Here is a 24,040-nt window from a genome sequence, read left to right as displayed (position 1 = left end):
TTGTCATCCCTGCTGAAAATGTTTGTTGTGCTTTCCCATCAATTCTTTGCAGGTTTTTTCCATCTTTTCAGTCTGAAGAAAAGTTGTAGCATTGCACTACACTACATTTGAATCACAAGTGGCATGCACTAGAACTTTGTGATTAACGCTCCCCAATTAACTTGCCATTAGCCCCCTTTTAGTACATAGCAGTACAGAAACAAAAGTTCTCTGCTGCAGGTTGTCCTGGGTCAGTACGTGGGGCAGTAGTGTGTGTTGAATATGAGGAAAGAAAAAAGAAAAGTGGGTAAAGAAGTGGGGAAGAAAGTGAGTAAATGGATAGAGATGTTTGAATAAGATCTGCTGATAAATGACTGTTGGAGTTGACTAGTTTGGGTTTTTTTATAAACCACATGGTCACATTTATTTGTATTACTAGTTTGTATAAAGAAGATACCATTCCATTGCATAACACATAGGTGTGTTCTTCCAAACTCAATAGGTGGACATTCTTCTTGATAAAAGCCTATGGACATCATAGGGCCAGGACGGATAATTTGTATAAATGTGTTGATTGGGTGATTGTGATATAATCTTATTCATAACTCCTCGTAATTTCCTTCAAAGGAGAAACACAATTAGTTGAAGAAACCTGAGTTTTTGTAGAGTTATTTCCTTCTAGTCATAATGTCCAAATATTAAGTATGTTGGGTGAAAAACAAGTACACAATTGCTAGTAAATCCTGGAATTTAGAAACACTGAATTTCTAGCCACAATATCCTGATAGTAAACAATAACAGTGATGGTAGAGGTAACAGTGTCGGTACACTCTAAAACTGAATAAGCATGATCTTTCTATTTTTGATGTGGACTTCTTTGTGTTTACTTGTGGTTTAGATAAGTAAAAACGCTATTCTTAAAACCATGGATTTTAATACTTTGATAGATCAAGTATTTTTTTATTCTTAGTTTTCACATTGACATTATAAAATATGTTAACATAGGAGGAAACTGATCAGGAGATGTGTCTATAAATGGGCAATTTTCAAGGTTACGAGTGTGTGAAGGACAATAAGTTAGCCAGAGATGGGAAAAGATTGATATAAAATACAGGCTTATATTTCATAATTGGAAAGGGGGGGGTGGGGGGGTGGTTTGGCTTTTGGTTGTTTTTCATTGGGTTTTGTTACATCAAAAGTTCCTGCTTTCAGTGTCTTAAGGCTTTCCTTCCTCTTCCAGAAAATGCTGGGACAGAAGAGATGAGTACTCCCTTTACTAAGGCCTAAAACTGCCTGTTGACAAACAATCCTGACCAGGCAATATACGAATGGCCCAAGGAAGCCAGCAAATTGATATTCAGGTTTTACATGACCTGCGACAGAAGTTTCCTGAGGTACCCGAAGGTGTTGTATCCAGATGCATGTTACAGGTCAGTGTTCTGTTAATGACTCTACGAGTAAACTCTGTTGTTTATTTTAAGCATTATGTACAGGTGTCATCTTTTGAAAGCAGATCTGTTTTCCTTTTCGAGTGAGACAAATGTACACAGCCAATTTCTTCCTCTTGTGCAGCAAGCTAAGTGTTAAATTGGCCACTCTTTTCCCATGTCTAATCAGAGGTGGCCCAAGGCAAACCAGCCTGTAAATCAGAGTGTGCATGGAGACTACAGTCTCGCCAATCAGTATGCTCATGCCTTTTGGTCATCTCAAGGGCCATAACTAACTGTGGCAAAAGGAGGGATGCAAAGCCAACTTGAATCCAGCAGGGACTGTGGCAGCAGGCAGTGCTACAAAAATGCAGCTTTATTTTTATTTTTTTTAATTACTTTTAGGGTCAGGGCAGGTCCAGAAGCAACTTTGCTACCTGGTCTCCATCAGGCTTCAAGATAATTACTGGGCCCTTGCCAGCACGCAGGTTGGCCCGACCACTTTCCACTCACAACTCCCTTGGCCTGCAGAATCAGTGGTGTGTGGTTGTGCGTGTTTGTTTTGGTTTGGTTTTGCTGTTTGGTGTTCTGGGATTTTTTGGGTGTGGGGTTTTTTTTTGTTGTTTTGGTGGGGTTTTTTTGTTTTGTTTTTTTTTGTTGGTTGGACTCGATCTCAAAGGTCCCATCCAACCAAAAATATTCTGTGATTCTGTAGTTGCTGCTGGTGGCCTTACATATCTTCTGCAGCAGGGAACCTTGGAGTGTAATGTGGGCACAGCCAAGTTCTCGGAGTCAGCCCTAATCAGGCAAGACTCGGTTGTTGTAGCCTAGCATCCACCATGTTAGACCTGAGTGGGTGTGATGTACTGGTGTGCTTCTGCACAGTGCTTCCCAGGGCTTTGGCTGCCAGATGGGCTTTGTTTTGTTGTAGCTTTGGAGTCCATGCTGCTAATCTGTGGATTTCTCTTGGGCTGCAAGAAAGAAACCATTTTTGTCTGGTACTGCAGTTAGTGCTAAGGCTGTGGGCTGCCATATCATCAACTTCTACCTCCACCTATCTGTTTTTTGCACTGCCAATATCAGAATACTTACATGCCCATAGTTTGTATCAACTTCTACGCTATAACATTGAATTAATTACTTCAGCAGATAAATTTATGTGCCCATCCAAAGCCTGACATAGGGACACCTGAATGCCTAGAGTTAACAAATGTTGATAGACTTAGTTAACTATGTTGCTTAAACATGTTTGCTTTGCATTTTCCAGCAATCCCAAAGCATCCATACTGATTGGATTTTTTTTCATTATCTAAGGTATTCAACCTTTGAGTACTCTGGATAATAAGAGTGTTTTCTGGCTGTTCATACTGATCATCAGTATACACAACTTGATTGGAAAAAAGATGGGTCATGAGTTCCCAGAAGGTCTAGCTGTCTTTGGACTGTGGCTAGAACATCTGTGGTTATGATTCAACATTCTTTATATTATAATGGTTTGTCTTGCTTTTTATATGTATTTTTATTCACAAAATACATATATATGTATATGTAGTCACATACACTTGCATCCAAAAACAGTGTTTGTACTGTTGGGAGTCGAAGTGTGACTGTACCAATTTAATGTTTGCATCTTCAGAACTTTATCATGATTCTCCTTTCATACTAGAGTAAGAAGCTCTGAAAAGTGCAGTTCTTTGAGAGAATTGGTTTTGATTTGCAAGAGGGCAAAATTTTGCTCAGAGCTCGTGAGGTTTCAAGCTTTCCCCAGCTCTTTCTCTCTAATTATTTAGCTGAAGAGGAAACTGAACCAGACTATAAGTTGCCTGTATTTGTTCTCAGGATTGTACACCACCGTCTTTATATCAGTTCTCTGTAGGACTAATCTAATTCTTATGGTACAAGTACAGTTTTGTTCTTCAAACATAAGAACTACTTGTTGAGCAGGATCAGTGGACTTGACGGAGTGAATGCATCAGTAATCACCTTTTGAATTTAATTCTTGATAAATTTAAAAGCTAGTGCTTGACTCTTGAGAGACTTAGCAGTGTTCATAACATTGAATACAGTGGATTATTATTTTTATTAAAAGGAGCCTTATAACTGTGAAGAAAAGATACTGTATATCCCATACTTTGGCAGAGAGACGGGAGAAGGGTTTAGATTTTGACAGTGGTGTAGGTCAGCTTTTATAGGAAGGTTTTTCAAAAATCCTGTAGGGTAATTAATGTTCCATATATGCAATATTGCTACACAATATAAGAAAACTGCCTTTCTTGTTATTAACTGAGAGCTGCTACACCTCGTAAACAAAATCCTGTCGTGTTGGTGGTGGTTCTTTGAAATTCCATGAGCTCTGGTTTCTCTGAATCAGTTTATTTCTAGTTACACAACTCCTGAGATAGTGGGGGTTTTTGTGGTGTTTTGTTGTTTTGTTTTTTTTTTTTTGTTAAAAAATAAGCCTAATGTGACCTTTAAACCAACAAATTTTGTACTTGGACTTACGGTAAAGATGAAAAAGCAGAATTTGAGAGTACTTTTGCATGTCTTTGCAATACTGCTGGAACAGTGTCTGAATCCTGAGTTCTGCCTTCTTGCAGTTGAGCATAGTGGAAGGAGTTTCCAATAAATGCAGTAACTATGGTTTAGGTCAGAGATCATAGAATCATAGAATGGTTAGAGTTGGAAGGGACCTTAAAAGTACTTTTGGACATTATTGGGTATGAGAAATAGTGCATTTGCCTTGCCCCCACAATACCTGATGTTCAAGCATCATGTGTCAGGGTGAAGTTGGTTTTAAACCAGAAAGTATAAGATATCCGAGAAGAGAACCTGAAAGAGTTTAAGCAGTTATGCAGTTTGTAATGATAATGACGAGGCTTTTGTAACAAGAGCTTCTTCAGATCGCTGTGAATTATGCAGGAAAACTATACAGATACTTTGGTCCTCTTCTTTGAATTTTTTTAGCCAAACACTTTCAGCTTGTTTTTAAAGGAGGGTTTATAGCATTATATGCTTATAATGAACAATTGAAGGATAAACAGAGTATGCAAATGTCTTCAGGTGAATAGCCCACTGTTGAAATATCTAAACAGTATACTATAAACAGAGGACCACCAAAAATCTAATAAGATGAAATTTAAACATGTGTAACCTAGGGAGTAAGAAGTTTTATTGCTTTCTGGTTTTCAAGCACTGAATGTCCTTGAAAAGTTTTGCATCCCTCCATTCTTCCCAACAAGCCTCCTGCATTCAGCTCTCCCCTTCTCCTTATTTAAAGGAGTCATTGCAGCATCCCTGGTCTGTGGACATTGTCCCCTTTTGTTCTTTTTTGTATCCGGAGCATTCTGTAACTACTTGCTCCTCAAGTCTACGTCCTTTCCTTGCTTCCTCATTTCCCTCCAACATTCTTATTCTTTCTTTTTTTTTCTTTCTCTTTCAGGGTGCCAACATTTTAAACTCAATTGGGACATGGGCAGAGCTAAGATGAGGGGTATTGTTTTGCTGGAATATGGAATCAACCGGTTCTCTGATCTATAAAGAGCTAGAAGCGGTTGAAACTCTGCCTCTGCCAGCCAGAAGATGCCAGGGGTTCCATGTGCCCCCGTTCCCCCTTTGAATTCTCCAATTTGCCCATTGACGTCACTGAAATTTTGGAATTGATTGGATGCAGTCTTAAAAAAGAAAAAAAAAAAATTGTCCAAAGAAATGCATTCAAGCTGAATGTAAGGGCCTTGCAAGCTTGGCCTGTTCCTTTTTGGTTTGGTTTTTTTTTTTTTTTGGCCTTTCTGTTAATAATTTTAATTCACTTAAGTTCATGCAAAATCTGCCTTTAAGATCTTTGTAGCTTGTTTTTCTGTGGCATCCTATCTTTTTCCCTGTTCTGGCTCCCTTTTCTACTTTGCAACAAATGCAAGGCTATTGGTCTTATCTTTTCTTACCCACTGTTCTGTCCGTGTGTGATTCCTTTCTTCACTACTAACTTCATTTGATTACTTTGTCCTCTGGTGCTTATTCCAAAGTAGAGTTGATATGCATACCTTCAATTTGACCCATTTTCATATCTCTCAAGACTTTTCTGCAACAGTCCTTATGTACAGGTATCTAGTTAGGTAGTCTTTAGGGAATCTTATTTTAAAAGATTTTGTGGGTGGGGTTTTTTGTGGGTGTTTGGTTTTTTTTTTAAGAATTCAGAACTGCATTTGACCTGTTTGAACACATAGTTTTGATTTTGTGGGTGGAGTTTAGTCTTCTTGTCCCTTTCCCACTTCTGTTAAGTCTGGGTTTTTTTTCTTTTTTAATCTAGGACAGTCTTGCTATGTCTGCACAACCCTTCCTATGACCTCTCATCCTGGTTGAAGGATGAGAAGTACAATCTGCTACCTTAACATAAATAACTTCAAACAAAGCATGTAGCATGGATCAATTTCTCTTGCTTGTGTTATTCTTTAACCAATAATGTTACTACTTGGTATATGCAATTTTTTTCCTTGATCATATGCGTTCTTTCTAGTAACTATTTCTGTGTGCTGGATGAATTTGATACCTATTTAGTTTTAGTAACATCTGGGCCTCAACAAGTGCTCTTCTGGCTGAAAATATTAACCTTTATTTCCTGGGGGAAGGTGTGGGCAGAGAGTTCTGTAAGAAAAGTGAGATGGACAGAGTATTATTATATTATATTATATTAAGAATTTATGTCACTGATGCATGTTCACTCTTTTCTAAAAGCCCTTATGTAGGAAACTAAATTGCGAAGATCTGAGTACAATATTGCTAAATGCGGAAAAAGAGAAGTATTAGCAGTTTGCTTTTGAAATGTTCTTAAAAAGCAAATCATCTAGGCTGTGGCTTTTGTTCTAAGTCACCCTATTACAGGTTTTATAAAGTAACTTTGTACAAATGTAAGTATTTAAAAGCTTTGTAAGCAGTGGTTTAAAATGAAAATACATATGTCCCCTGGGTTTTCCATTAATGGTTTCATCTTGCAAAAGAGTAATTCTGCTGTATTTGTATAAACTGAATTTTTACATTTCTTTTGAAGTCATGTACAACTTCTTGGGCCGGCATGTTTCTTCTCTGCATAAGATTCACTTTCCATTTTCAGCAGGAGGTAATGCATAATTGCTATTGAAGTGTTTGGGAAAACATTTAAAATAAATACGTATTTTGATTTTTGTTTTTAAGTTATTAACCAGTAATATGCAGGTGTTGTGAATCCGTTCCTTCTGTCATTTTCCCCCTGAAGCCAGAGACTTGGTCATTGCTGAAGATTGTTCTGAAATTGAGAAGGAATAGCAAAAGTATTCATGCAAGGTGTATCATACTGTATGGTGTTATACTGTCTAGGTCCAAGATCTGCCTGTCATTGCTTCAGCAGCAATGCAGACCTCCACCCTTGGTGCTAGTGACTGAGTTTGCTGTTCTCAAAATAGTAAGCTTCACATGCAAGCCCCTTGTGCCTGTGTAGCAGCTGTGCTAGTTAGCTACCTAAAGCTTTCTGTTCGATGCTACATTGTGAATTTATCAGTGGTGATTGGATAAATATATATATCTAACTGTGATGGTATTTTATTAGTAATGTCACACTTTCATCTGTCTTTTATAGAATAACAATAACTTGGATGCCTGTTGTGCAGTTCTCTCTCAGGAGAGCACAAAGTATCTCTACGGTGAAGGAGACCTAAGTTTTTCGGATGATTCGGGGATTCCTGGACTACGAAATCACATGACATCTCTTAATTTGGATTTGCAGTCACAGAACGTGTATCACCATGGAAGAGAAGGAAGTAGAATGAATGGAAGTAGGACTCTAGCTCACAGTGTTAGTGATGGACACCTTCAAACCAGTCAGTCCAACAATGAACTGTTTCAGCAGGAACCACAGACGGCACCTGCACAGGTTCCGCAAGGATTTAATGTCTTCGGGATGGCTAATACAGTTAGTACTTCTAATCCAGGGCAGCACCTTGGATTTCACATAGGCAGCAAAGGAGTATCTAACTTGTCTCAACAAACGCCCAGATTCAATCCCATTATGGTAACTTTAGCCCCAAATATTCAGCCTGGTCGCAATACCCCCACGTCTTTGCACATACATGGTGTACCTCCTCCTGTACTTAACAGTCCACAGGGAAATTCTATCTATATTAGGCCTTACATCACAGCTCCTGGTGGTACCGCTCGACAGACACAGCAGCAGCCAGGCTGGGCATCTCAGTTTAATCCCATGCACCCTCAGCAAGTCTACCAGCCTTCGCAGCCAAGTCCCTGGACTACTCTTCCTACATCCAGTACTACGCCACATACCTCATCGCAACACTCAACACAGCCAAATCAGCAAGGCCACCAGACTTCTCATGTCTATATGCCTATCAGTTCTCCTACTACTCCACAAGCACCTATGATTCATTCATCTGGTAGCTCCCAATCCTCTGCTCATAGCCAATACAACATTCAGAATATATCCACAGGACCTCGCAAAAACCAAATTGAAATCAAACTTGAACCACCACAAAGAAACAGTTCTTCTAAGTTGCGTTCAACTGGCCCTCGCACCTCCACTACTCCCTCTTCCCTCAACAGCCAGACATTAAGTAGAAGTCAACCCACTGTTTACATATCGGCCAGTCCTCCAAATACTGATGAAGTGATCACACGCGGTCAGCCTAAGGTCTACATTTCAGCAAATGCCACAACAGGAGATGATCAAGTTGTGCGGAACCAGCCCACGCTTTTCATATCGACAAATCCTGGAGTATCTACCACTTCTAGGAATATGTCTGGTCAAGTAAGCATGGGTCCTGCATTTATTCATCACCATCCACCCAAGAGTCGAGCAGTGGGCAACAGCACCACTGCAACCTCTCCTCGAGTGGTGGTTACGCAGCCTAACACAAAATATACTTTTAAAATTACAGTTTCTCCAAATAAGCCCCCTGCAGTTTCCCCAGGGGTAGTGTCCCCAACCTTTGAACCTACAAACCTTCTAAACCTTCCTGATCACTATGTTGAACCAGAGGGTATCCAGCATCTTACTGACCCTGTTTTAGCACATGTGGATAGGATCAGTGATGCACGGAAATTGAGTATGGGATCTGATGATGCTGCCTACACGCAAGGTAATATTCTTAATATAAATAGTAGAGATTTCAACCAGGTTGTCAATTCAGTATGTAGATTACAGAACAGGAAACAGTCAATAACCTTTGTGATGTTAATACAGAATCTTCAACTTTAGCATTCACGAGCATTTCCTAAATAAATAAAAAAGCTTTATAAGCAAATCAGATTTCTTTTTATGGTGAAGACATGTATCTGAATACTTGGAGATAATTCTTCTGTTTGTCTTAAGTAGATATGTTATCTGTTTAATGGAGTCATAGTGTCTTCATTTTTATGTTGTTCTGAAAGAAACATCTAAGTATGTTCAATTTGTCCTAACGATTTAAAGTTACAAGTCTACGGGCAGATTTTTGAATCGGTTCAGGTACTGTTTCCACTGGATAATGTTCCCGTTTTTTTTTCTCTACGCATGTGTTATTTAAGAAGCAAGAAAAGCAGGCTACAAAAGCAAATAATGGGACAGAGTGTTGGCCTCCATGTTTCCTAATGTGTGCCTCACAATAAAGTTCTGTTATGTTATAAAATGTGAGAAGGGACACCACACCAAAGAAAGCTATTGTAAAGGATCAGTGGTAATGGGAGGGTAAAACTTAAAATATATGATACGGCAACCCAACCTGTTAATCTTTTTCTTCTGTTGTCATGTTTTTGCATGCTTTTATTACCAACTTGATGGTTTATTAACCCTCCCGTGGATTTTTGTATAAAGATGTTGAATGAATCTCAGGATATTTAAGCAGTATTCAGGATAGCTTGTCAAAATCATTTCTCTTTGACCTCATTGGTCCTCTTTGGACTTAGCACGCAATTCAACATGAAAAAACTGGCTTGTTCTACAACCACTCTAAACGTTCTTCAGATGAACTTAGTGATTTTGTTTTGTGTAAGTAAGTACAGTGATCAGGACACCGGGAAGCCTAGTTTACATCTAGAGTACTATAGTAATGAAGTAAATCAAAAACTGATTATAGCTTCTGCACTACTTCTGGATGTAGTTATATCTTTGGTGAGAGGATAATCCATGCTCACTTCAAGTGTCTAAAGGTTAGGTGTCAAAACCAAAAAACTAATTATTCTAGATTGACTTTTATCATCAATGAAGTGTTAAGGAACTTCAAAATATTACTCATCTGTAGATAAGCAAAACAAATTGCCCTCCAGAAGTGGTATTCCCTTTCCTTACCCTGACGGGACACTGGGCTGGCTGTTTTAGTCCTAGAAGACTTCAGATACCCAGAAATTAAGCAATTGAAATCTTGTCCTTAGATCGTGAACTTGCTTCCCAAGCATTCTGCGTTTTAGGTACTTGTTGGGGAAGGGTGTCCCTTTTTCCTGTTCTGTCTTTCTGATGGGACTGACTTCCACCAGGTCTAGCTCTTCATCTCTTTCACCCCGATAGTGACAGCTACTATAGCCTGGCTTCCTGCACAATCTCTACAGGCTGCAGGTATCAGCATCCAGTTTATCAACCGGGACAAGCTTGTGGAGCCCAGTGGTCCTGAAGCCAAGACATGGATGCAGTTCTTGGATGTATTGTAGATGCCTGATGTGAGCTAGTGCAGCTTTAGAGACCTTAGGGAAACACCATCCTTCTGTGTCCTTCACTAGTTCATATAAAGTACACTCATGCTTCTGAACTTCTTTACATTCGGAAGTGTTTGGGATTTCTGGCATTGTTGCTCCATTTCTGCTGCAACAAGTGCAGTATTTTTTAAAATTTTGTTACTATTTAATCTTTGGAAAGTTGAGACCTGTGTGATATACTTGTACGATCTTGATATCTGGAAGTTCTAATTATTGCTTTTAAAATTGAATCTTTCACTTAGAGGTGGGGTTTTTTTCTGTTACATGCTAAAAGGGATTTGAGTTACTTGATGCTTTCTGTTGTGAGGCCATATTCTAAGCTGCTTATAATTGAGCCAGACAGTGCAGAAAACCTCCCATGCTAGGTGCTTGTCTCATTTTAATTTTAGCTAGAACAGAGGAGTAGTTTCTCTGGCCACGATTGGAGAAAAATGTCTTTTCATCAGCTTTTCCATTTCTGCCCAGAATGCTCCTTATCTTGTCAGGGAGGACTGAAACTGGCTTGAGCTAGAAGGAACGTAGAAGGTGGAGTTGCTTTGGTGTCAAAGGAGATTTCCGTTACTTTGTTCCAGTGAAATACACTCATATTCATAGTCCAGCCCTGGAGAACAGGAGATGTGTTAGACCTATCTGCAAGTGCAGCTACCTGCTACCTCAGAAGCTTTACTTCAGTTATGGCGTGTGTAGGCATTCCAGTCTCTTTCCATGATTAGACTTCTTTTTTTCCTCCCAAGTAAGTGGCAGTAGATAGTAGAAGGCTGCTACAGATCTCTCTTCTTTGCTCCTAGAACTGAAGGTTGCGTGACATGAAAAGGAGTCGGGTGCTGCTCAGATAAAATCAGTGTAGTTACCCTGCAGTGCTAGGTTGTATCTCTGCTGCTCACTTCGTGTTGCTAAGAAGCTCGCTGTCACCAGACTTTTCAGAAGTGGTTGCTAATTGAAGTTTCTCGTTTTCTTGGATTCCAGTTTGAGATACTGTGAACTTGCTTATGGAAATGTTGAGAGCACTCATCCACTACTGAAGTCAATAAGAATGAATAACGCTGTGAGAAAAGTAATGCTAGGTTGCATGCCCAAAAGGACAGCCAAAAGAGGATGCATTTTTAAGCTGATGTAGTATCACTTCTGTGTGTGTACAGGAGTATCGATTCCCATTACATAGCAGAGATTTCAATTTATGACATAATTTTATTAATTAAAAAGTAGTTATCTGAGATGTCAATATATAATTAACTTCATGCTAAAGCGTCGTATGGATGAACAACAGTGAAATCAGAAACTGAAAGTTCTGTACTCAGGACTGTTTTTGTGATGTACACTCGCTATGTATGTCACCATGTGTTGAATAGTGAGGCTAAACAATTATTTAGTAGTTGCTCATTCTCTGTATCCTGTGCTTTCCATCTGTATAATGGGCAGGCATCCTATTAAGAAAACACATAATTGTGTAATAAAATCTTCAGGTTGATGTTTTCATACTAGGGAGCTTAAGTCCCGTAGTTCAGTACTACTTGGCTTTTGACTGACTGACTTTTTCATATTATTTTCTTTACCTTGGGGAGGGTATGGTATGCATAGTTTTACTCAATGCATAGAATTACTCATTGGTACCAGCTATGTATGTGGATGTGCATTTAGTTAGCAATTCTTGCCACTGGGTTTTTAATGTAAATAACGTTAATTGATAAACTAGTTTAGTAACTTGACACTTTGCACAGTTCTTGCTTTCGTTTCTTGGAACTTTTTGAAATTTTCAAAAGGAAAAAAAGTTGCAGGAAACATTTCTTAAAATTCTAACCAGTCCTTAAAAGTCGAATGAGTTACAGCTGTACCCCATGCTCCAAGGGGCCTTAAGACCATTATATCATGTGACTTAAGAAAAAAATATAGCCTTTAATCAGGCCCCACTCTTGTTGATGCTTTTTAAAAAATTAAATGAAAATAGTCTTGGAAAGGTAGAGCAAAAACAAATCAATGTGAAATTGCATATTGGATGCATATTAAATGACTGAATTTTGTGCAGCTTCAGATACAGATTTTGAAAATGTGCTCAAACCTTAAGTGTGTCCTGAGAATTTCACGAACCTACTGCCATGGGGTAATTGCATTGCCAGAATTTCCCTGTCCTCCATTTCAGAAATTCATAGGTCTGTAGAACAGGGTGAAATCATTGTGATCCTAGATTAGCTTTATTCTTAGAAATGCTTGCAATGACAAAAGACGCTCTAAAGCAGTAATTATTTAAAACTCAGATTCAGAGACTTTGAGAAAACAATTATGCATACGTGTTCAAACATGTGCATAGGAAAGAGGTGAACTTTTGTCCTACAGACTTCCATGCTCTGTCTAATTGTAATGATTTACAGCCTTTTTGTGGAAAATGTGCACTTTGGATGTCAAAGGAAACAGTGGCATCTGCCAGAGCATTGGAGTGCACTGTTCTTGCCAGTCTGCTCAAAAATGGGAACATGCAGAAGTTGAAAAAATGGAATGTGCATAAGTACCCTGTTTACACATAGTTAAAAAGTGGGACATTAAATCTGTTCTGGTTGTGGTACAGTAACGAGGAGTCAAGGAGGCAATCTCTGTACTTGTTTTGCTAAGATGATTGCAGTTAAATAGCTTCTTTTTAAGGATGTCTGAATAAACATATGCAAGCCTGAAACTTTCTGGCTTGTACTCCAGGTCAGTCTAGTCTATGTAGCGTAAGCCTATGCTGCCTGCATAGGTGGAGTCCTCTTCCTGGGGGGAAGGAGAAGCAGCACAGTATTATCAAAAAGGCCATTAGATGTCTCCTTATGGACACTGTAAACTAGATATAGTAGCTGAATTGCATTAGATTTGGAGATTCACTGCATTTTTTTCTTAATGTTTTTAATTGATCTGATCAACACTAGAGGGAGCTGAATACTTAAATTGCTCTTTTTGTTATTAAACACTGCAGTGGGATTTGGGGGGACTTTGTCTTCCCCACCTCATTTTTCCTACAGCTGCCAAATTGGTATTTAAGCAATATTACCAAATTCTGTGTGAAAGCCGCTACTTAAACCAATGTCTTGCCAGTCCCTTATCCAAGTTATTTTTAATAGTAGAAGTTTAGCATAGCAATATCAAGTGATTCTTCTGCTTTAATCGTAATGGTGGTTTTGTAATGAATGTGTTTGAAATCTGTTGGGATTTGAAATTGTAAAATGTTGAAGTAGTCACAAAAGTGCTAGGAGAATAAACTGGATTGTGTCTGAAAGTGAAGAAGCAGCAATAGTGCTGTGGGCATCCATCAGTGCCTTCTGCTTTCTGTGCAGTTCCATAATGATGGCTTAATTTATAAACCACAGAAGTGGGAGAACACTGAAATGAGAAGTTGTGGGTTTTTTCCTTTTACAAGAGTAGCTTAAAAAAAGGGGGTGTGTGTGGGTGGAGGGGTGGCACAGGGTCCTCCGGCTCATAGTCTTACTCTCGAGGCCATGCCATGTGTCCTGGAGATACTCCTGTAGCACTCTTGCTCCCTTACCATGTCCAGCGTACTGGCTGCCCACCAGCAGCCTGGCTGCGGTCAAGTACCAGTAACCTGGGCTTTGAGGGGTTGCCTCAGCGGTAATACCGAGGCAGTGAAAATAGAAGACGGAAAAGAGCTTGTACTCTCCCTGCAAGAGTAGAGGCAAAGTAGTCTTTGGTTTCCTTTCTCTGTAGTTGCAGCTACGTTTGTAACTGTTTGAATTCATAAATGGGGAAAAAGTTCCTTCAGCTGTTTCTAAAAGCCTTTTCAAGAGGGGAGGCTCTTTGAGACCACTTACCTGATGATTCCAAGTCTTCAATTAAAATCTTTATCTTGGGATTTCAGTAACTATGTTTTTATATTACATAGGAGCACAGCTGCAACTTTTAACTATAGTGTGGCTAGTGTAGTGACTGGTTACTAGTGTAAATAGGCACCAATTAAAGGTGCCTATTTATGCAAACATCTCTAAATTAAAGAAAACCAAGCAGAAGCTCAAGCAGCTTTGTCATTTCAGTATATTTTGAACACATGTGACTCAAAAGCCTAGGCTGAATCTCAGTAAGGCCTTGCAGTTCTGTAACACTGTACAAAAATAGTTTGGCATGGTTCCTCCTTTTGAAGAACCTCTGGAAGACAAAATACAATGTGCGAATGAATGAACAGGCAGGAATTGCAGCAGAGGGCAGTTCTGCTTGATGAAGATGTGGAAAGTTGCATCTTTTTGATGTGCTATTTTTAGTTCCGCTACTACTCAGGAAACGTAACCAACCAAATCTGAGTGCTTCGAATTTTTTTGGTACCTGAAGAAATCGTTGTGAATTAAACATCATGTTTCAGCCAGAGTTTTGTTTAAACATTTTGTGAGGCAAATTCAATCTTTTTAAAATACCTTGTTATTGCTACTTTTTTTTATAATTTCCACAGTGCTATGAAGGTATCCAGTCTGTGAAACTGGTCCCAGTTTATGTGAAATCGTAATTTAATGGATGAATGAATGGCTGTGCAGAAGTTGAAATGATTGTTAGGTTTATTTAATGAAATACTTTTTCATTTTTATAGAAGGTAATTATTGCTTTGACCAGTGTTATCTGCTCATGTGGTGATATTTAATAGTATACCTACCTTTAATGAAATAAACTCCTTAAATTGTATTAATTTGATTGCATGTTCTGCTACTTGTGTTCTTCATAGCTTTAAAAAAACGTGGTTTAAGTGTGAACTTCATTGCTTCTTAATTAGGTGTCCTCGTGCCATTTTCTTTACAAATAGTGAGCAGTGTTAGAAATTAGAAGCTGAGCTAGTGGTTCTACACCATAGTTCAGGGATAAAATGGCACACAATCCAGCCTCTGTGACAAATATAACTGATGTTTGCCAGTGGTATTGCTTATAGTACTTTCTGGTTTAGTTTCATTTGGTGTCTCCTGCTATGAGAAGAACACTGGATTATGTTCTAATCAAAACTTTGTTGCATATCTAGCACATGTAGTACCCTGTTGCAGCCGTCTCTCTGAAATCCTCTTCATACTACCTGTTTTACAATGGTTGGGTTGGATATGATACAAGGAAACTTCTGTTGTTGGTTTCTAGCAGTCATTCTTGTGGATTGGTTGGGTTCTTGAAAGAGATTTTTACATTTTACAGCTAAATTTTGCATGGTCATCATACATTGTATGACTTTCTCATTGTATTTGCTTGTTGTCTGTAATTTATTTGTGCTGTTTTCAAAAATACAACAGTTTCTGTTTTATGGCAGAGATTTTCTTGTGAGGCGAATGGAAAAGCAGTCTGTAGCAATGTTTTTTGTCTGTATTTTTCCAAAAGAATACTAATTTTCATCTTTATCTGATGTTGCCATGTGAAGGATAATAAAGAAGATAAAAATGGGACTTTATGTATTGCAGCTTTACTGGTACACCAGAAGGCCAGGATGGAGCGACTTCAACGAGAACTTGAGATTCAAAAGAAAAAGTTGGACAAACTAAAATCAGAGGTCAATGAAATGGAGAATAATTTAACACGAAGGCGCCTGAAAAGATCGAATTCTGTTTCCCAAATTCCATCAGTAAGTTGAAATGTCTGTAGGCTATAAGTCTAAACCACAAGTGTGGTCTGTCACCATAAATTAAAGGAATAGTTGCTCATATATAGGCAACATACTAGTTATAAGCAATATAGCTAGAGTTAAACTGGTAAACAGTATAGTTCAGAGTAAAGAATAAATAAGCGTAATTTAACCACAACCTTTCAGTTCACTGATTGCGTTGTGGAGTGTTGCTTTTAAAGGCAGTCACAAAAGGTTTGACCTGGTAGTCCTTCCAGTTCCTTCTTAAAGGCACGATCACCTGACATTTCAGACTACAACTTCATACTCTTACTGCTTTCCACACCAAGTATTTTTTGGTCTTCCTGCATATACCAGTTTCAAAGGAACTGATTAATACACCAGTTTTCAGTGCCAGAAGATCAGCCATTGATCTGGTGGACCATTGGCTGTGTCCTGACCATCATCTGGAGTTGTTCAGTCAACTCTGAAGTCTGATGAGAGAGAAGAGTTCAATGGGTCTGAAGGCTTTGTGTAAGATTATGCTTGGATTACAAGAAAGGTCATTATAAGAGAAGATTCTTTTATCTTCACTTCTGAAATAATTAAATGCTGTCTGCCTATGCGTGAATGATAACTGATAGTAAAATGGGAAAATGTAGTCTAACAGGCAGGTTTATTTTTTCAGCTGGAAGAAATGCAACAGTTAAGAAGTTCTAACAGACAGCTGCAGATAGACATAGACTGCCTAACCAAAGAGATTGATCTTTTTCAAGCAAGAGGTACAGTATGGCTTACAGTACATCAGCAACTGTAAATGCTGTTGATTTTTTTTTCCCTTTCTTTCACTGTCTGCATGTATCAAAAGTGTCTGTGTTATAAATGATGGGTATACACGCTATTTGCAAAATCATCACATTAGTTTGAGTGAAACCATGGAAGTAATTGTCTTCTAAGCCTGTTGTTTTTGTTGGCTTTATGATTTTTCCTAATCCCATGGTCATTCCTTTCTCATAGTTGGCTCAGAAGAGAAACTTGTGATGCCGTTTATTTAATAAATGTGGGGGGCGGGGAGGGGAAGGGGAGAATCTGGTTATTTGAGTATCAAAGAAGAGGGAGAAGTGGTGTTCTAAATTACAAAGCCATACGTGTGCATCCATCTCCCTATCTTGTCTTCCACTTCTTCGGTCTTGTATTCAGCCTCTCCAGTTAACAAATATAAAGTACAGTTTTAAGTTCCAGTGTGTTCTCCCCCTTGCACTTTCCGTGTCTGCAGGGACACAGCTTTTGGTTATGAGGGCGAAGTTATAAGACAGCTGAGCCAATTCAAATGTTGCCAGCAAGAGGTCCCTCTCTGTTCCTGCCTCTCTCTCTTGCTGCTTACTGTGCTCTGGCTCTGTGTTAGCTTTTTAGACTCTTTGCAGAGCTGATTCTGCTCAGTAGCCAAGAAAAAAATGTTGCATTGCTGGAAAAGCTTGCTACAGCTGATGTGAGGGAGAGGCACGGGAAGGGAGAACTGAGATAGTGAGAGGGAAGGGACTAATGCTTTCCACTTGACCTTAAATAGAATATTCAAATTGCATGTGATTTTTGTATTTGTTATGGTAAATTGGAGTTAGGAGTTCCTAGAAGTATTAAATTAAGCATATATAAAATACTGCATAGTAGATAGCACGCCTCTTTCGGTATAGTTAGTTTAAAAAAGTTTCAGGTAAAACTTACTAATAAAATGCTGTTAACTATTTGAGTGGCAGAAAAAATTATGTTTAAGGAGCTTGGTCTGATGGATTCTGTTTCTGACTTTATATTGCATATTTTGGGCAATAAGTTTCTTCAAGTGTGTTGTTGACATCACTAATATCTCACTCAGGTCTATATTGACACCTTTATATAAATGGTGATAAGTGAACAACAGTACTGTTTCAGAATTACTGCCAAAAAAAACCTGATATGCTTTCCTACCGAAGTTTATTTTTAACACTGCTGCACTTTCTTTTCCTTTTTTATTTTTAGGACCACATTTTAATCCCAGCGCTATTCATAACTTTTACGATAATATTGGATTTCTTGGTCCAGTGCCACCAAAACCCAAAGGTACTGTACTGGTAAAACTTGGATTTAATACTAATATCTGGTTTGCATCTACTATCAGGTTCTATTCTGTGAATCTAGTTTCAGTGTTGATTATGAAACAGATTACTTCAAATTATACAAACCTTGCATTTTATTTGTATTGACAGTAAATATGCTTCTGTTTCCTCTCTATTTGTACATTCAGGAAAGAGAAGTATATTAAATGGAGTATGTTCAAAGATGGCTGATATGTTGGTAGGTAGTTAAAAGCAGCCATAACTTTTAAAAATGAGTATGAGACACATCACTTGGAGATGAGTGAAGCTCATTTAGATGACTTCATTAGTATCCTTTGTGAAGAGTAGATTTATTTACGTGTTACAATAACTCCGTTTGGTTACCCTGACTGGACTTTTTGGCTACTTTGTATTTACAATTTTCATAAAAGCCTCTTCTGACTATTGTCAAGTACAGAGTACAGTTTTAGATAGATGAAGAGGAGAAGAATGCTATCCAATAGAGCAGTCAGTATTGCTGAATTTATTAGTCAGACTTGAACATTCTGCGTGTCATTAAGTTTTGCACATTACTGGTGGGTTTTTTCCCCCTAGTGGAGTGTCAAACAAAACAGAATAATTACCTTTTCTGTGTTACATAAAGCAGAGAAAGAAATTAACTTGTTTGTAACAGCATCATACTATGACCTATAGGCAGACCACCAAACGAAATAGGTGATCCACTAATGTTTCTGTGCAGCCTCCCTGGCCAGGGAGGTCTCCACATAATATACGTGTGTGTGTGGTTGGTCGTTGTAGTGTGCAGTGACTGTTGTTACAGAATCTCATCTTGCAGATTTCTGACCATTCTGTATTTCAAAATGGTCTAGATAAATTAGATAGGTTTTTTTGGGTTTTTTTTGTCCTCCAGACAGTTTGCAGTTTGTAACTCCTCCAAACTGATGCTGTTCTTCATGCTTTATAATTGTTTTTTTTTATCCTTCATCATCCAAGCTGTTAGTGAAACTACTGAGTATAGTTAAATGCATATGCAATCCTATTAGGCACATTTTACAGCTGATCAATGTAGAATTTATCAGAAGTTCTGTCAATTACATAGTTCCCTTTACAGTAAATAAAAACTAACCTATCCAAGAAGAAAATTACAACTAATTATCTGTGACTAGTTGTTAACATTTGCATTGACTCACAAATTTAAGTGTTTAGTAATGTGATACAACCTGTCTTGAAAATGCAAAGTTAACCCTGGCTGGTTTATAAGCCTCTGAAGTCCCTCTTATCCTTTCTTTATCTTTCTTTCTTTTAAAAAAAGGATCACTACTGTATCTTAGTCTTTCATTAACTTTAATTTTCAGTTCCTTTTATTTTAAGTTTCAATATAACTATGATGTAGGCTGTGACTTAAGCCAGAATTACCACTGTTCACAAAAGAATGAAAAATAATTCTTGTTGCAGTTGTGATCAGTGGCATTGTATTTTCTTAAGCCGCCGCTGTCATTTTGCAGCAGTTGCAATTGGCCAGTTGCTAATGAGATGTTCTGCAGTTGAAATAATTGGTTGGAAGACTTTGCTGCAGTTGCCTAAACTGGGAATCCTTAACTTGAGACTTCACTTTTCTCTCTTTTCATCTTTTTCATCTCTTTTCTCTTTTCATCTTTTCTCTTTTAAAATAGTTGAAGGTTGTTGTCTAACACATCATGCAAAAAGATGCTTGTATGCTTGGGAGGATTACTCTGTAGCATGGCAGAGCCAGGCTCTGATTTTTCTTCAGTGTCTCTGCTTATCTGGTTTGAGGAAGAAATGCTGATACTCATTCTAGAGTAAACACATTAAATATGTTAAAAGGTTGCAGAGCACTTGTTTCTTGACATAATGAATTTTAGACTGCTCCATAGGCCTCAGGCTTCTACATCTTGTGCATGTTTCCTGTGCTGATTAATTTCTAAATTTTATCTCCTTTTCATGCAACAGCTTTGAACTGAGACCAAAAGGGAAGAAAGCAGAGTGAAGGGATGGGAAACTTGCTTTTTATAGTTTCACCTTGTGCCATTTGGCTGACTTACAATCAAGCTGTAGTCAAGGGGGTGGTAAAAAGCTGCCTCTGTCACTTGCAATAACTGTGCTGTTCTCAGAGGAACAAGATAGTTCTCAGTTACTGAAAAAAAAAAAAATCATCTCAAAATTCTTTCCATGCTGTTCTTGGTTAGTAACTGCTTATCTTATCTCTTTCATGTCACAGATCAGAGGTCCATTGTGAAAACACCAAAGACTGTTCCAGACACAGATGAAGATGAGGGAGCTCAGTGGAGTTGTACTGCCTGTACTTTTTTAAATCACCCGGCCTTAAATCGCTGTGAACAGTGTGAAATGCCCAGGCATTTCTGAGCCAACAGGCCTGTTACCTTTTGTAAAACCATAGCAAACGTACAAGGATCTATCCAGTCATTGGGGGGCAAAAAAAAAGCATTTATGCGTAGGATTTTGTAAAATTGAAGGTGTGATGAGATGGTATTTTGCTAATGTTAAATGTCAGCCCACAGAGCTAGTAATACCTCAGTGTTGTGTCACAGGCAGTTGAAATTGATCGGCTGAAAGGTCATCTGCTGAAAGACTCAGTTGCCAGCTGCCTAAACCATGTACAGTATTACCAGTATCCCAGTAACACACACCGTGTTCAGTGCTTGGGTGTTGCCCGTCCTCTTCTCTGCCCCAGTGTCACTACTGAATTTTGACAGGGGAAAGGAATAGAGTGCTAGCGTTTTCGTTTTCAGAGCTTTCAGTGAAACACTACATGCACAGAGGAGGTCTGACAGGAACAAGGTTTAACTATTTAAACTGTTTGCTGCCACATAGTGCCTTCGATAAAGGGAAGAACGTCACAAATCAGTGGTACTCTTTGCCTTGTCTTCCCTGAAAACATCTCTGTGAAGCCAGAAATCAGTACAATCACATCTAAAGATGAAAAGGAAAAACTGCATGCGTTGTCTGTACAATACACACAGTGAAATACCCCAAAGCTTTTCCTACTGTACATAGCTCTAGAGCCTGCTTTAAGTGATTTCTTTTCTTCACCTTTATTATTTTCTTGTACTTCTGTATGTATAGTGTAATAGTCTTTTTGTTAACTTTCTTTTTTTCCCTTTAAGTGATTAAGCACGATCATGTCCCTTTTTTTAAGCTTTTATCTGAGAGAAGCAATGCCTTAAAATAAGAGCATTAATAAGAAACTATGCACAAAATAGCTTTCCTCTGCTCGTTCTGTACATTGCTCTTGTAAATGCTGATGATCTGTGAAGACCTGCAGATGCAGCATGGTAAAAATGCAGGAAAAGTTGGAAGAGTTATGCATATAGTTCACTCTGTACACTGAGTTTTACGGTGGGTGACACAAGGTAGCGTTTTGTCTGGCGTGAGGAAACTTTATACTAAGAAACTTTCGACCCACCAACAGATCAGCATCCGATTTAAGCTTGCTTCATCTGCTGGGTATCTTGCAGACTCCTGAAGAGAGAGATTCATTGGGGAAGTACATACAGTGCCAAAATCAACAGCAGCAGCATCATACAGCTTTGTTCAAGGACTTTTAAGTGCTTTCCTGTTTTGGCAGCCAGTTTCTAAACCCGACTTTGTGGTGAAGTCTCATATTTATAGAAAACAAGGATAGCAATATTTAGGACAACTGAAATAAAGGCTGGAAAAGAGAAATCAAACAGACTTGAACACTGAAGCAACCTCAAGCATCTCTTTATTTTGATGATCTATTTTTTTAAGGAAAATATTCACATGATCGGGGATGTATGTAACCGAGATCAAGCAAATGGAATTCCAGTACAGTATGCATGAAAGACGGCACGCAAAGAATTATGTAGCAGCACTTAGCGTGAGGCTGGAGGGAGTGCTAACCATGTAGCAGGAGACAAAGTAGACTGTCACCCACTGTAAACATTTGCCAGTGGACACTTTTATTAGGAGTTTTACAAGTGATCTATGTGAATGCACAGAAGCCTTTGTTTTGAAGGCTTTGCATTTTTTTTATGTGGGAAGAAAATGCCAATCCCAGGTAATTAGGCAGTAGACCCAAAGCACTTGCATTCAATGCATTTTGTTTATAAAATGAGGCCTTGTTTTTCAGCTTCATCTGCAGTTCTATGTGAAGATTGACAAATCAGTTTTTACCTGTTTATTAATAAAACCTAATTTGGATATCTTGAGTTGATGGTTTTGTGATTTAGCTGGGTAAACTGCCTTTGTAACAGATAAGTTATTTATAAAAATTAAAAAAAAAAAATTATATTCTAATGTTTGGTTTTGTGATTTGTTTGCTTTTTCCATGCTGTGGAGCAACAGAATACTCGACGGAACAATAAGCATTAACAGTATTAAAAGTAGGCTGGTTTCTTATGACTGACCAGAGATTTTATTGAAGCCTTTGTTTTGTTGAATCTCTTGTTTTTCCTCCCATGCGTTATTCTGTTTAATTCTAATTCAGTGAGTGTAAGGAATGTGTTCCATAAAGTTGCACTGACAAGATTGTGTAATGACCAGAGAACCATTCACTTATTCAAAAAGTAATAAGCTAGATACAGGCCCTTTTTACTTCATGCTTTAAGGTTTTATGATTTTAAAAATATTTTTCTAATTCAAAATGGGCAATCGCTTTATCCAAGGTAATAGATTATATACTTTGTGTACTGTTAGTATAAACACAGTTTAAGGATTAATATGGTTAAACTGTATTTTGGTGCTATGTATGTTGTTGTGCTATGAGATGTGGGGTGTTCCTGGACGTGTCTTTCCCACCTGGACCCTGTCTATACAGACATTTGTTGTGTGGAGTTGGGCTTCCTGAGGCACGGTGGTGTTTGTGTAAAAGCCCTTCAGGAGGCATCTGTAAACAGATTAACTACAGATCCAGCAAAAAACATTCCTTAACACAGATGGATCAACTGGAATGCCTTAATCCGCTGTATGAAAAACAGTGTTAGGAGTGAGGAGGACAGCTGTATTTAAAAAGCAAACAACAAACTCCAATCAGCTGTGGGTGGGAAAAGCATGTTTGGGGAAATGGGTAAAATGGAATTCTGCTTATCCTGTCAGATGCATAATTGATCTTTTACCTGCATTTATTTGAGTGTTTATTTCTTGCAGGGTAAAAAAAAAATGCATATTTGCATCCTAGCTCCAGCCAGCTATGAGAGCTATCAGCACATTAGTGTGAGAGCATTATTTTCAATAACTGACCCTGTAATAGTGGGACAAGAGAAATGACATCTCCAGTGTCGTCTGTTCCACAGACTTTTACCTTCCCCTTCAGGAGATTTATGTTCTTCCTGTGTTTCAAGTTATGTATATCATTAGCTCTTCCTTGAAGTCGATACCAGTATAATTGGCATATCATTGTTGTATGTTTTTAAAGGGTAGGTTTTTAAGGGTTTAAGTTTTGAAGGGTGAAATAAAACTAAATTTCACTGCCAATGGTTTTTTTCCCTCATAGAAGATAAATATAAAAATGTAACATTTGAGGTAAGGTTAAACTTTTGCGAACATCAGTAGTTTATCTTGGATGATGATTTATTACTTCGCATTTTTGTACTGTCTTCGTCAGGGATCTCTGTAATTGGAAAAAAAAAAAAATCCCTCTTTAGAGGGAGAATTACACTTCTTGGCTTTTAGAGATGCTCCTGTTCATTTTTCATTAATATGTGAAATACTCATCACTTGGTCAAGCTTCAGAATTGAGATAACTTTTAAGAAGTGCAGGCAGTGACACTGAGACACTGAGAGCTGGTAACCGGGTGCTGTGTCCCATCAGCTCCATGGGACTGACACCAGTGCATGCTGCCAGCTTTCTAGATAAATTAGAAAAACATTTGTCTTCTGCAGTCTGCAATCAGTAGAGCTGTTTTGTTGCCCAAGATTATGGTTATGTGTGGCACCCCTGAAATTCAGATTGTGAGATTGGATATCTTCAGTCTCAAGTTAATGATAGATTGATTTTAAAACTGCATGGTCAGTATTTGTGTCAATCTATGTGTATTTGTTTCATTTGTGTGTGCGTAATGAATTGTATGATCTCAAAATGTCTACCTCCAGTGTATTTTTGTAGATGCCCAGGGAGAATACATTTTATATTTTAAGTATCCTTACCGGTACTGAATTTCTTCAATCGGATTCCTCTACCTTGAACAACGTACATTGGAGCCTGGACACAAGTTGAGTAAAGATGTTGAGCAAGCTTTAGAAAAAAAAAAAAAAGCCAAGTATTGAAATCTACTGTGTGTTTACCCGTTTCCATA

At 38.3% G+C, this 24,040-nt stretch overlaps 1 protein-coding gene across 2 annotated transcripts; it reads left to right on the top strand.

Moving 5' to 3' along the window:
• Positions 1-1,307: 1,307 nt before the first annotated feature.
• Positions 1,308-22,013, top strand: TAB2 (TGF-beta activated kinase 1 (MAP3K7) binding protein 2). Of its 2 annotated transcripts, none has more exons than XM_074168550.1 (6): positions 1,308-1,409; positions 7,012-8,524; positions 15,515-15,675; positions 16,343-16,436; positions 17,668-17,748; positions 19,984-22,013. In XM_074168550.1, the coding sequence occupies exons 1-6, from the start codon at positions 1,308-1,310 to the stop codon at positions 20,127-20,129; spliced, it is 2,097 nt and encodes a 698-aa protein (XP_074024651.1). In that variant the 3' UTR covers positions 20,130-22,013. The 2 variants fall into 2 exon arrangements, with proteins under 2 accessions (XP_074024651.1, XP_074024650.1); XM_074168549.1 differs by lacking the exon at positions 1,308-1,409 and adding an exon at positions 5,000-5,128.
• The last annotated feature ends 2,027 nt before the right edge of the window (positions 22,014-24,040 follow it).

Source organism: Numenius arquata, chromosome 2 (assembly GCF_964106895.1).
Source record: "Numenius arquata chromosome 2, bNumArq3.hap1.1, whole genome shotgun sequence".
Classification (NCBI taxonomy): Eukaryota; Metazoa; Chordata; class Aves; order Charadriiformes; family Scolopacidae; genus Numenius; species Numenius arquata.
This window is presented reverse-complemented; position numbering and strand designations above follow the sequence as displayed.

Excerpts from the sequence above, each read along its gene's own strand:
- TAB2 (XM_074168549.1), top strand. The coding sequence starts at position 5,000 with ATGTGCCCCCGTTCCCCCTTTGAATTCTCCAATTTGCCCATTGACGTC. Across the intron at positions 8,525-15,514 it reads TGATGCTGCCTACACGCAAG|CTTTACTGGTACACCAGAAG; the intron begins GTAATATTCTTA and ends TATGTATTGCAG. Across the intron at positions 16,437-17,667 it reads TGATCTTTTTCAAGCAAGAG|GACCACATTTTAATCCCAGC; the intron begins GTACAGTATGGC and ends TTTTATTTTTAG.